General features: G+C 53.2%; 2 protein-coding genes across 6 annotated transcripts in view; one reads left to right on the top strand and one right to left on the bottom strand.

Annotated features, from left to right (window-relative positions):
* Evc (EvC ciliary complex subunit 1) overlaps nucleotides 1-2,652 on the top strand; it is a 59,463-nt gene extending 56,811 nt beyond the window's left edge. For 3 of the 4 annotated variants that reach the window (XM_074042651.1, XM_074042653.1, XM_074042654.1), the window contains exon 22: nucleotides 309-2,652. In XM_074042651.1, the coding sequence (XP_073898752.1) occupies nucleotides 309-436 (128 nt within the window). In that variant the 3' untranslated portion in view covers nucleotides 437-2,652. The remainder of the gene's footprint in view (nucleotides 1-308) is intronic. The other variant, XM_074042652.1, reaches the window with a different exon arrangement.
* Nucleotides 2,653-5,471: 2,819 nt separating this feature from the next.
* Crmp1 (collapsin response mediator protein 1) overlaps nucleotides 5,472-13,973 on the bottom strand; it is a 59,960-nt gene continuing 51,458 nt past the window's right edge. For both annotated transcript variants that reach the window (XM_020178340.2, XM_020178341.2), the window contains exons 11-14: nucleotides 13,577-13,747; nucleotides 11,161-11,340; nucleotides 9,051-9,216; nucleotides 5,472-6,494 (exon numbers count right to left, since the gene is read on the bottom strand). In XM_020178340.2, coding sequence (XP_020033929.1) covers nucleotides 6,403-6,494; nucleotides 9,051-9,216; nucleotides 11,161-11,340; nucleotides 13,577-13,747 — 609 coding nt within the window. In that variant the 3' untranslated portion in view covers nucleotides 5,472-6,402. The remainder of the gene's footprint in view (nucleotides 6,495-9,050; nucleotides 9,217-11,160; nucleotides 11,341-13,576; nucleotides 13,748-13,973) is intronic.

The raw sequence follows: 13,973 nt of genomic DNA on the forward strand, positions 1-13,973 counted from the left end.
GAACTCCAGGAAGCTGCTGAAGAAAAGAAGCAACTTGTAGTTCAAGGGCATTTGGACAGATCCGAGACCCTGGGTTTGCTGTGCTCAGCACTTCCCTCCTTGCTGCAGCCCAAGTGGCCTGGGGACCAAAGTGGGGAGGTAGTGAGAGGGGGCAGAGAAAGGATGCCACCATGCCCAAGAAAGCAAAAATGGGTCAGTGACATCGGCCCCTGCACCTGGGACAATTGGGTCCATGGTGGGAATATGTGGATCTCATTCGGCTGCAAGTCCTGGTGCCATTCTTCCCATCTGGCCTCTTCCTTCCTCAGGAGGGTCCCCTTCCCCGACCCCAGCACCCTGGCCTCAACATGCCCCAGTGCTGCCGGATCCTGCCTTTCTCCAGCTTCAGGTCATCTGGTTACAGCTTGGGGGCCTCTGTTCCCCAACCTTTTCCTGAAGTCCTACCAGGTAGGGTCTCTGGCATTGCTGGTGTTCCCTGGTTCCAAAGCCCTTGTTCCTGCCACCTCCACCTCCCACTGCTCCTCCCCCAACACCTGGCCCTTGCTGGCACAAGGTTCCCATAGGGACCAACTCCTGGCTTTGGTCCTTCCTGTTCTTGGCTCAACTGGCACTGAGACCTGGTCACCAAGGGAGTGTCTGAATCTCTGGGCTAAGGACCCCAGCACAGACCATGGCATACCTGGCTCATCCCTGGGCCTGTCCTGACCCACCTAGGGCCTGAGGACCCACAGATGCATGTCACCTGCTGCAGGGTCTCTTCCTTAGGGTGCATGAGAATATGGCAGGAGGCCATGTCCAGATCTCTGGCTTTCCCAGGGAGGGGGAGCCCTTCCACCAGCCAGCGGCCCTCCCCTACCCCTAAGGAGAAGACCCCCAGGAGCTTTTCAGAAACACCTGAAAGCTTCATCTGTACCACAACCAGGGCAGCCCTTCCCACCCAGAGGACAAAGTGCCCTTTTCATGAATTTTCAGCCTTGGACCTGCAGATATTTTGGGAGGGAGGATTGATTCCTTGTTTGGGCTGTCAATGCTACCAATGCTAAGATGGAGTCTCTTATGTCATACCCAAGCAGAGCCGGGAGATGGGGTTGGGGAGATGAGCACCGAGCCCCGGGTCCATGGCTCTGAAAAGATGCCTCCCCAGTGACATGGCGTGCTGATGAGTGATACCAGCTCACACTGGGAGCCTCTGTGACTGAGTGACTTGGTTTTAAACCAGCACAGGAACTTCTCTGTCCCTTTTGAAAGCCTCCATCTTCTTGGATCCGCCTGCGGTCTGCAATATCAGATTACAGTCCCCTGCCCACCCTTGAATAATCCTGTTACTTTGGGAGCACACACTGCCTTGTTTTAGGGTGACAGGGATGAGGCTGACCTATGCATTGTGGGGTGTCCAACAGCGTCCCTAGACTCTATCCACTAAGTGCCAGCAGCTGCCACAATTGTGATCACCACCAGTGTCTCTGCCATTGCCCAATGCCCCCCAGGGGTGTCACTCACTGACCTAAGTCAACGTGGCCTGCTGCCCTGGCAACTCCAGGATGTCACAGCTCTATGTTTCCCTGGATTCCCAGAACATAACAGGCTCCAGGGCTTGGGGAGTCAGTGACAGGGAGCCCATCTTGAGAATTTTCTGGGCTGCTTGTGAATTTTAATGTCTCAAAACCTACACTAGACTCTGGTCAGAAGAGGTGGCCCTTCACCCAAAAGCCATCCAATCTTCACTTACTAACAAAACAATCACAGCAGCCTTAATTCCTAACGTCTCTGGCGTTAACCCATGGCGCCCTCTGGTGACTCTGTGACATGTTTAGTCCTCTGTGAAAAGCTCTGGCTTCCTTTGTGCAGAATTTTCAGGTCACTCTGCTATCACCTGGGTCCTCTGTTTTGGTGGCATGAGTGCGGCAAATGCAGAACACTGCCACTCCGCCCCAGAAGCACAGGGATTGGCCAGGTAGCCTGAGATTAGATCTGTGAGGTCTTCACCCACCAAAACCCACCCACACACCCCCAATCCCGCCAGCTGCCCCACCATCCCACAGCGGGATTCCTGGTGACATGTAGCTTCCCGAGCCCAAGGGAGTGTGTCCTACACTACAGTACCCTGTCCACACTGCCTCCCACCTTCCTGCTAAGACTCAGGGACAGTGTTTTCAGCCCATTACACGGCACAAGGGGTCATAGCAGTGACTTCCAACACAATTGTCCCCAACTAGAACAAAATGAAGACACAGGATGCCTGCTGCATCCCTGGGCTTGGGGACACCCTGATACTGATGGGGGCCTGAAGGGCTCAACCAGGTTGAGAGAAAAGATCAACAAGGAGGCCCCAGGACACAGCAAACTGCCCTGCACCCATTGTGGCTACAGTCCCTAGTTAGGGGCTGTGGGTTGCTATGGTGATGGAGGGAGGTGGAATTGGGGAACCACCAGAGGATATAATGAGGAGGTTGGTGAACTCATCCTTTCAGGATAACTGCCCCTTGGTCTTGAGCTGGGCTCCGGACAAGATGAAGGTCATAGGGTCCATACCTGCCACCAGGACTCCTAGCCACCTTAGTACCCGCGTTGTATCTCAATCTTTGCTCCTGCCAGCCCCTGTCTGTTTCCTCTCTGGAGGAATTTCTGCCTAATAAATTCTGCTGGTGTCCAGTCCTGCCTCAGCAACTGTGTCTCAGATGACCCGGCCATGCAAGGTTAGGCCCTATATCCTCTGCTTTAAAACCCCTTGTCCCAGTACCTGTGCACGTGGCACACCCAGGCTACATTAGGGTGGCCATGAAGTGGGTTCCTGCTTGCTATGAAACTGGAGCTATAAAGGTCATAGCCATTGTCACTTCCAAGTACGATGTCCTGGCAAGGACAGGTGGTGACAGAGCAGAGGCCACTGTCTCAGTGTGTTCTTGACCACTGCCAACCAGCCATCCTGTGCAGTTCAGGACCCAAGCTGCCCTGTGAGACTGGAGCGCCTCCTGGTGGGGAGAATCTAAACTCCACAGCCATGCACAGTGGACAGCTACCCCTATGGCTGATGGGTCTCAGCAAATCCCCAAATGGACCTGGACACCTGGTATTGCCATGCAGTGATTCTCACCAGGTGGCCCAGGGTCCCATGTCCTTTCTCACGGGGCCTCCACAGGTAGGCAGAAGTAGAAACTTCAGTGTGCAGAGTCCCTTCTCTTGCTCTTTTGACCTGACTGGAGAGAAACTCAGGCAAGCAATGCAAATGTCATCATCCCACCCCACCCTCCACCCCATAAGTCATATAGATTATTGGATGCTTTTGTCATTGGAGCGGCCTGGCTACTCAGATCTGGCAGAGCTGAGGGTGGCCACCTCGTCCACACCATGACCAGGAGGCCAAACTACCTCTGGGGTGCAGGTGAGTGCGAACAGCTCAGCTTTATACGGCTGGGGGAACATAGGGAGGAGGCCTGGCCTGTGTGTCTCACGTCTGAGGCAAAACAAAAACTGGCTGGGACAGAAGTACAAACCAATGCCATGGAGCCAGAACCAGCTCATCCTACATCCCAGAGCCAACTAAACATCACAGAGCTGAAGCTGGTTGACTTCGTGTTGGCAGCTTGACATTGGCTATGGGGAGGTTACCAACACCATGGGAGTTAGCAAATGCTGCCATCTGGGCACCACCCTCACATCCCCACCCTGTGGTCAACACCCTGCATCACTGCGTCCAAGGGAGGCCCACATGTGTGGCCACCAGACTACACAGGCCCTGCTGTGATTTTGCAGGGGAAGGATGGTCTTTCCCATCATTGGTACCGGTTCTTTGGGTACGGAGTAGGAAAGGTGAACCTCAGTCTTGCCTTCCATTGTTACCTACATGGAAAGAAACTTCAAGAAGGAAACAGATGGCCTTAGTAAGCACAATGGTGCCCCCAGCACTGCCAGGGGGCTGCATACTGGTCCCAGGAGCCTGCAAGTGTCCTGACACCAGCAAGAGGAGCCTGAGGGTGTGGGTTTGGGGAATGAGGATGTCGTCTTCCCTAAAGCTTTCAGAGAAATGGTCTCCTCCAAGCTCAGGAGATGAAAGAAAATCCTGTGCCTTCAAAAAGTTGACTTGTCACTCACCTCTGAAAACTCTGGCCTCTTGAGAGTGCTGGCCGAGGGACTAGTGATGCTGACTGGGCATCACTTGAGAGTCAGGCGATGGCCCCAAGGTCTGCCTTAGGAAAGAGACAGAGCTCCTTCTGCTGCCACTTTCGCCCCCACAGGCCTAAGGGGCCAGGCCCGGAGCGCAGGATGCATGACTGTGCTGCAGCCTTACTCTTTGGATGCGTCCTGTGTTGCCGTCCATAGTTCAGATGTAAACAATTCTTGCCACCATGCCTGACCTTTCAGTATTTGGTCTTGTTTCAAGACAGGCTGCAACTGACCCCGAGTCAGCTCATCCTTGGATCCTAGCCAAGATGTCCTCCTTAACCAAGCTGGGGGGTGGGGAGGGGAAGAGCACACAGAAATCATCGGGTGGATGCTGGACCGTCCACAGCTTTCTGTCTCCAGGGACTCTGAAGCTCAGTAGTGAGGAGCAAGGACCCCTGGACTTTGAGCCACACTGCCTCGGTCCTGGATTCAGATCCTAGTTCTGACACTGCGTGATCTTAGTCAAGCTGTTGACCTGTGACTCAGTTTCCTCGGCTGTTAAATGGGGTTTGAGTGTCCCCAACACTTCGCGTGTGGAATTTAATCGCCATTGTGAGGTGAGAAGAAGGCAGAAACTGAATCCAACTATGGGGTTAGAGGCAGGTCGCTGGGAGGTGAGTAGGATTAGGGGTGGTCACAAGGACAGTCCCCTGATTCAATCCTGGTGGCTTTGTAAGAAGAGGCAGGAAACACACAAATGCTTAATGTCATATAGACCTATAGACTTTACACCTCCGGAACCAGGAGGCAAAGTAAACCTTTTTGTTTATAAAGTAGCCTCCCTCAGATATTATGGTATAGTAATGAAAAATGGACTAGTACATCAGGACAATGACGTTCTCTGCCTCATGGACGACCTGGCTTACAGCAGGTGTGGTACAGGTGTTGCCTGGGCCATCAGTACCATCACTGCTACAAACAGCTACCGCACAAGCAACCTTGCCTGAGTTTTTGCTCCTTATGCCGTGCATGGCTCACAGAAATGGCGGGAAGAAGTGTGAATGCAGATGACCTTTTCTGCTGAGGCAGACCTGTGCAACAGAGTCAAGGACGGCGGAGCAGGGGGTGGACACTCAATGCTGGCCTCTCTCGAAGCCCACTGTCCAGCCATCCTCCATCTTCCCATTCATAGTTCTCAGGGTTTGGATCCAACCTTCCCAAGGTCACAAGCTGGTTGTCCTTCCTGCCTCTGCCTCCCCCAGATCCACAACAGTGAGTCCCCAGGAAGTGGCCCCACTGCTCAGCTGTCACAGGGTGGGGGCACTGCCAGGCATTTGATTCACCCCGAATGAAAACACCATGGTTGAGTCAGTTGCACAGTTCATTTTCTTTATTTTTTCACAAGCTTTGAATTCAGAAATAAGAGCCACAAACAAGTCAGTTATTAAGTAAAAATGGCGGTGATTACAAAGGAAAACTGTACAAAACTTTAAAAATCTGACTGCCCCCATCAACCTCTTCAGAGGGACCAGGACTCAGGCGACCCTGGGAGCAGCCGTCACCCCACTGCCCTCATCCCTGAACGGGGGATGGGAGGAGACCCCTATCTGGGTGTGAGCCTGGCTCAGCCAGAAGCCCAGAGCTGGCTGGAAGAACACACAGACCGGAAAGACGTCGTGCCGAGTGCCACGCAGACCGGGTGCCTGACGGGACATGGATGGCGCTTCCCTACCATTCGGCACACTCACAGATCGCAGAGGGCGGGGCGGGGAGGACCTCTTCTAGCAAAGACTGGCGGTGGGGGCAATGAGGAAACAGCTTTGTTTAAGAGTTTTGGAATCGCCCTGGGGGCTTGAGGTCTTGACATTGGATCTAGGTCCGTCTGTCCTTGGCGGTGTCCATCACACACGCTCAGACTTGCACACGGAACTTGGGAACATGCATCCTATCTAAACAGCTACGGGTGCAAAGGAACCGCCACTCGAGAATCATGGAGCCACTGGAGTCGGAGGCGGAGGGGACAGTACAAGACGCTGCTAAATCCATGGTTCACTAGGGAGGGGCTATGAGGACACCATGCTCTGAGGCGGGTTCGGCGTGAACACACGGTGGGCGAGGAATTTCCAAGCAAACACACCACACTATACCACTTCTTTCTAAACAGGAAAGGAAAGAACATCACTCAATGTCCCCCCATCGGTACCAACTAAAACTGTGGGTTTCAAAAACACAGACAGGAAAAGGAATGGACAATATTCCCAGAATCCTTCACTCTAGCGCATCTCTCTTCACCCAGGGTCAACCGAGGCTGGTGATGTTGGAGCGGCCACCAGGGGGCGCCACAATGCGGTGGCCGGTACGCCTGGGGTTGTTGTCATCTATCTGGGCACCTGAAAGAGACAGACGGCGATCATTTCTGGATGAGACCTGCTAACTCCAGCTCGACTTGCTGATCCTGAAGGCCGTGGGCCGTGCCTGGGCAGATTCTGTGCCCCGTCTTGAAGCACTTCTTATTCTACCTCAAGGCTTAGTCCAGCCTCATGTAGGAAGCCTCCCTGATCCTCCAGAGCTCACTGCCCTCTCCTCTGTGTCCCTCAGTCCCTGTCACCCTCCCACAGCCCTGAGCCCAGTACAGTCTGATATTCTTGAGAGGTGAGCAAATAGTGCATGCCTACTGTGTACGGCAGACTTGGTATTTTAGTATATGTCACTGTGCTTGGAGCACACAATGCTCTATGGTGGGCATTGTGTTTTGCCCACAATTTACAGATGAGGAATCTGAAACTCAGGCTGTACATTTTGGGGGACACAGCTATTGGGCAGGGAAGCCAGAATTCCAGCCCAAACAGGCTTGTCTGCAAAGCCCGCACTCCTGTGCACAGTGACTCACTCTCCATCAGTATTTTATGGACCGACACGTGCATGTGCATGCATGAGTGCATGTGTTTGTGGACCACTCAGAGCCAGGTTTACTCCCATCACTTGCAATGGTCAGATCTGCACGGGAGGTGGAGCAGTATTCTTGCTTTGTATCTTCAAAGGCAACCATTCATTCTAACCTTTTGCATTCTCTTAAATAGATTTAAAATTCCAGCACCAAACCCAGTGCCTGGCACTCACTGAATATTTGTTAAGTGGGAGAATTCAAAGTATGGATAATGCTGGTGGTGAGACGTCGTGAAGGAGGAGGCCCTAAGGGTCTCCAGGAGACCAGATCTTAGTAAAAATCATGCCTTGACCTTGGGTAATTTGGAGTAAGGTATCACCCATCTCCTTGGCCTCATTTCCTTTTCTGAAAAATAAGATCAGGAGACCAGTGGAGGCCCTCTGACTCCAATATTACATGACTTGTCTATGTGAGCCACCAAGAACCTTGTCTGGAGTACTGATTTTGTTTTGCTGGTAGACATCTGTCTTCCTGGTAACTCAGGAATCAAGCCCTTCAATGCCCTCTCCTCTCCTAACAGTCTAGACTTCACTGGTTGCATGTCTGGACTCTGAAAGTGCCTGTGGGACAAAAGGTCCCTAACAAGTCATGCTACATCTCTGAGTTGCAGCATGAGACATCTGTGAAGTTGCTACTGACAGGGGAAGTGTCTCTGCAGTTGATAGTGAGCACAGCCACCTGGCAGACTGCTGTGACCCTGGCCGAGGGCAGCACTGTGAGCTTATAGAGCTCAACTGGAGAAAACGGGCCTGTCGTCCCATTGTTCCCCTTGGTCTAATGGGACCATGTCTACTTGTCCTTCTGCAGTGTTCTGACTTGAGAACAGAACACCACCCTGCAAATGCCTGAGGGGCCATACTGCTCCCTGGTGGCTCTTCTCAGCATTGAACCCAGCCTGTTTTGTGAACTAAGCCCACAGCTGACACACTTGGGTTCCTGCGTTTAGGGTCCATTTGTGCGATGACATTAGTTATCTCTGAACACAGGAATTACACTGAATGTGACACAGCTCTTCCAGGAAAGGCTTGTGCGAGTAAGATGGCCTGGGGACCCCGGCTCAGGCACCCACTACACTGTGGCAGAGACAGATCCCTCCCTCCCTGTCTCTCTCTCTCTCTCTCTCTTCCCCTTCCACTCTCTCCATTCCTCTTCTGACAGGAATTGGCAAACTATAGCCCACTGACTAAATTCAGCCCATTGCTAGTTTTTATATACTTCATGAACCAAGAGTAATTTTCACTTTTTTTTAAACGGGTGCATTTTAAAAGGCTAGTTAATGTAGCATCCTACATTTTGCCCTGTGGCTCACAAAGACTAGAATGTTGATTATCTGGCACTTGAGAAAATTTTGCTGACTCCAGGACAAGCCTGTGGCTGTCCAGCAATGTGTCACTCGTCACCGTTTTCTCTGTACCCAGCACAGGCATCCAAGGGGCGGTAAGTAAAACGCAACTCAATGCTCCTCGACGTGCACGTGCCTGTCCCCGTGTGGCCACATGAAGAAGTTGCAGGCACGTGCCTTAAGAGCTTCACGGGTGCATTCGTTGAGCACCAAGTCCTGGTACTTTTGAACTGAATTTTGTGGGGCCTCAGCTTCCTCTCTACAACAATAGGGATAACACCACTGCGTACACAGGGTGGCTGTCAGGTGATGAAAGCACTTCATAAGCCACAGGGGCCACCACGTGTGATGACGGGCAGAGCGTGTGCCCAGAGTGGGCACTGGCGCCTGCCTCATGCGCACCTCTGTGCTCCACAAAGACATCCCTAAGCTGAGGTATGGGGCCAGTTTTGGTGCAAGCTCCACAAACCAAGGTCCCCCGAGGACCCTTGTTTGGTGACCTCCCTCCCACCCTCTCTGCCCCCTGCAGATGGACGGGTCCCCAGGCCTCCGCACTTCTCGTCATGTGACTCAGTCTGTAAGCCCCTTTCCACGGGAGCAGGAAGGGCCCTGAAGAGCCGGGGTGGGGGTAGGGTGGGCAGGGGGTGCCATGCCTACCTGATAAGCTGAAGTTGGACTGGTGGAGGTTCCTGATGGGCGGGGGCTGGTGTTTGGAAGGCGAGGATTTGGCAGAAGGAGCAGGAGTTGCATATTTTGGTGTAGCTGGCACCTCATACACAGGACCATCATACATGCCCCTGGAAACCCCCTGCAATCCGGAAACCTAAACAGAGGAAGGAGGGGATAGGTTGGCACTATGTGTGTGCATGTGTGTGTGAGCATGGGCGAGCCTTCTGCTCAGACCAGGAGGAGTCCTGGGGATAAGAGAGGGACCTCACACATCACCCAGCATTCATGCACACACAAATGCATGTCCACACATGCTCCCCCCACATGCACCCCCCACGCCACACACGTAAGCACTTGTGCACACAGACATGCACCCACACACTGACACACACTCATAAGATATACACATTTATACACACACATACACACAGGAGCCGCATGCAAGGGATCCCGAGTCCACTCCCAAGAGGCAGCCACCTTCCCTGGCACTCCCCTAGCTCCCCCCTTCTATGCTCCAACGGAAGCCAGATGTAAGACAAGGATTTGGGGCATGCAGCTTCTTCTGGAAAGGGGGTAGGAGCAGGGAGTCAAGACAGGAGGGATACTGAGCAGGCCAGGCCTGGGTGGAGGCCTCTTGCATCACTCTGGCAGGAGCTGCCCAGCAAAGAGAAAATGCCCGGAGTGAGAAGCTGGGAGTCACATGATCGTAACGGGAGGCTGTGCACCTGCCAGAAACACATGCAACAGCCCAGAGAGTCCCCGCGTGGACAAGGGGAGGTGGGCATGGGCTCCAGGTCTAAAAGCAGCAGGTCCAAGGAACTGGGCAGAGTCTACTGCAGGTGAGGGACAGGGATGACAGTCCTGACCCCAGCACCGGCTCCCACCACCTCCTCTATAGCAGGCGACAGAGACCTCAGCCCAGCCCTGGTACCTTCTACCTCCTCTGTAGCAGGTGAGAGTGTCCTGACCCCATCTCGCACCCACAGCAGGTGCCAAGACCCAGCACTTGTGCACGTCGTTGGCCCCCCTGCCAGTCCTGCAGCCCTGCTCCTTGACTCCCAGGGCCTGTGTCCTGTGTATTCTGTACCCCTCCCAGCACCCGCCCTGTTTCTGGCCCAAGTCTCCAGTCACCGCCCTCAAGCTCAGGTTGCCCAGAGGCAAGACTGTGCAGGCCCCTCCCCAACCTGGCCTGCAGAGGACGCAGGAGGGACCCCCTCCCCCTCCCACTCTCCCTCCCCCTCAAGGTGAGCTCAGACACCTGCTCTTACCAAGGCAGACTGTTCAGTGCCAGCCTTGGGCTCAGACCGACCTGGGTGGGGTGGGGGAGTGAAACCTGCCAAAGGGTGCTGCTGCCCTTGTGGGTGGGCATCCCAGCCAGTTACCTGAGTCCCCATCCGCTCCACACCTCGTCATATCAGGCCACAAGTCAGACCCGACCTGCTTATCTCTGTGCCCATTTTCCAGCTAAGGCACAGTGCTGCCCTGGGTGTCACCTGGTGCTGCCCTGGTGGCAGATGCAGGGAGGCGTTGGGACTTATCTGTCTAAATCAGTGGTTGTGACACCATTGAAGCACAAGAAGAGTGTGAACACACACACGTACACACCCTGAACACACACACACACACCCCCTGAATACACACTCATGTACACACCCCAAACGCACACACACACGCATGTGCACACACCCTAACACGCACCCAGCACACACAACACACACCCGTGCATGAGCATATACATTCACCCACACCCCCAACACGCGCGCATGTGCACACGCATAAGCACATCTAGGCACAACACACACAGTGGACACGAGTGCGTGCAAAGTACACAGAGTGGACGCTCGTGCACACAGCTGGCCTTCTGGCACACCCCACCAGCACGGGCTGGCTCCTGTGGAGGCGGGCTGTCACAGAATAGGATGGCACAACAGGGGAAGGCAGCCATTTCTGTCCTGAGACGGAAGCCGCTGGGCAGATGGAGAGAGAGAGACGGACGCACGTGTGGCCGTGGCCCATCAGCTCTGCACCAAACGGACCCCGGCTCCCCAAGAAAGGGTGTCACTCTGACCAGCAGAGGGTCGCAGGCAAGCCCACCCACCTTGTTCCGGATTTTGACGCGCTGGTAGAGGTACTCAGGGAACGGCTTCCGTGGGATGAGGCGGCCCACACCCTTGCTGACGTTGATGCATCCGTCCTCGAAGACGATCTTGCCCTGGCTGATGACCACCAGCGGGGAGCCGTGGCACTCCATGCCTTCGAAGATGTTGTACTCCACAGCCTGTGTGTGCAGAAGCGCAGCTGTACTTCAATCACGACTCCACGGTTGGCCTCTGCACGCTGTCCCTAACAGTGCTTTGGCCTGCTACACCACAAGCAGTTCCCAGTGTTTTTTCCTTCACTGAAAGCACCTTTGGAAGGGCTGGGTAATATTCCACTGTGTGTCGTGCATGAGGAAGACCTCTTTGCGAGCTACTGACGTTGCTGGAGGCTTTACAGATCAACTTAATATTGTCAGGGCATAGGGAATGGTGCTCCCATGGGCATTCCTGTGTCTTTTTTCTGTTTGGGGGGAGGACAGCTCTCTGCAATTAAATACAGTCCTCATTAAAACACTCGTGACACAGTGCTGAGTTACGCTCCCGAGGGCTCAGGCCAGTCCATCTTCCCTGGCAACAAGGGAGACACATTTAACGCTCATCCACACCTCCAGCATAGAGCAATGTCACCTGCTGTCACGGCTGTTGTTAGTGTGAGGGACAACAGAACATTTCCTTGAAAACTCGCACACCACTCACTTCTTCTGAGGTGGACTCTCCTTCCTGTTTGGTAACTATGGATAGCCAACTGCTTTTCATCTGTTACTTAAAAAAATAACCCAGGTGTGTGGTTGAGAGAAAATCACCTGGTACAAAAGTTACTCAGTAAGAAAAACCAAAAGAATCCCTTCTACCTTTGACTGAAGCAAGAGCCTTAAAGAGCACCTCCTGCTCACCCACGTATTTCCCATACGTGCTGAAGCCACTCGCACACGCGCAGACGCCCTCTAAGGACCACGTGTGACTTGACTTTTCTCCCATCCCAGAGACCGTGCTCCATCAGCACAGGTGTGGACATGGTTGAAAATGTTTTTAGCATTCATTTTGTAAACCCTTACACCATATTCCATCACACACTGGACCATCACAGCTTTGCCCAGTGGCCAAGATGAACAAATGGGGCATTTCTACACTTTTGCTAAAACGCTAAGACATACCCTGAGCACGGTCTGCACTCGCAATGTGCAGTTTGGAGCCAAAGGTAACAGATCTGTCCTCCAAAAGCTGTGACACTCAATTTCATCACCAGCAAAAGTCCACGTGTCCAGCTTGCCTGCCTGCCCCCGTCTGATGGCCGCTGCTTACAGGACCCACGTGCACTACACTCCTGGACTCTGTTGTATCTCATGGCCGTTATCTGCACCGCTCAGTGAGGCTGGGCACATTTGAATCAGCATACATTGTACACAGTCTGTGCACTTGTTACTGAGTGACCACGTCCACACGGCTCCCATCAGGTCTGGTGTCTTCCTCACCCGTTTCCAAGCACTCACTCATGACAGTTTCCCCTGTGTCGTGGGGCTGGGAAATACTTCCCTGGTGGTCTGTCTTTTTCATTTCATAAAGTAATCTGTGGACCACGTGGAAGGTTATTTTGCTTAATTTTCATGTAGTCAATGGTCAGGTAGACCAATCTGTATGGAGTCTAAGTTTTGTGCCTTGCTTCCCTTTCAAAATTATTGTTTGTAGTTTTTTGTTTTTTGTTTTTTTGGGTTTTTTTGAGATGAGGACAGTAAGGACCATGGCAGGTCCAGAGCCATGTGCACACACAGCCTGTACCCTTAGCAGACTCCAGTGAGCCCAGGACCAGGTCAGGGCCTCTGGACCTGAGACCTTGATGGTTCATGAAGAGTGGGTATCACAGCAAACCCCAAGGGTGTCTTATACCATCTCTGCACCCCTAGTGGCTTGCTGGATGAGCAGAGAAATTGAGGACCCAGAAACACAAAGCAGAGATGACCCAAGTCATCACGGCATGAGGTGTACACAGAATATGGGCTCAGACACAGTGCACCTTCGGGTGGCCCTTCCCAGTCTGGTTGGTAATAACAGGCCTCAAAACCAAGCTGGAGGTTTCTACACCAGAACAGACCCTTTCCAGTGTGACAGCTAGGCTGGAGAAAGGTTTTGGACTGAGTACTCCCATGGTACTCTTCTGACATGAGCAATGTCAGAGAATACAGGCATTGGTGGGCAGGAGCCAGAGAGATGGAGATAGGGAAACACAGAGGGGAGGCACCAGGATCAAAGGAGCAGCTGCTCTGAATCGCTCCAATTGCAGAAGCATGAATGGCTGACTCAGGCTAGACAGCAGATTTGGAAAATCTGTAACTCATTTTAACCACAGGCTTCTAAAATGAGTGCAAAGGGAAAAGCATTTGCCTACATCACGAGCATTGTGGACAAGCCAGGACTTACCGACTTGTGACTTTTAGCTGTGATGGTTTTCATCTTGTCAGGGTCCCAGATGACAACATCAGCATCTGAGCCCACGGCAATCCGCCCTTTCCTTGGGTACAGGTTGAAGATTTTGGCCGCATTGGTGCTGGTGACGGCCACAAACTGGTTCTCATCCATTTTGCCAGTAGCCTAAAGGCAAGAGGCATGGGTGAGCCAGTGTCCCCAGTGGGCTGGGAGAAAGGGCAGCGGGGTCCTCACACGGGGGCTTAGCATTCTCTCCTCCCACAGCATGAAAATGAGCCACCCTCCAAGAGTACAGGGCCTGGTCCCATCACAGCAGGAGTTAAAGGAACTGCAGGTCTGCTGCTCTTTGTACAACAGCCACTGTGACAGCTTGTAAGGGTCACTGGGCTCA

This window comes from Castor canadensis, chromosome 9, assembly GCF_047511655.1.
Source record: "Castor canadensis chromosome 9, mCasCan1.hap1v2, whole genome shotgun sequence".
Classification (NCBI taxonomy): domain Eukaryota; kingdom Metazoa; phylum Chordata; class Mammalia; order Rodentia; family Castoridae; genus Castor; species Castor canadensis.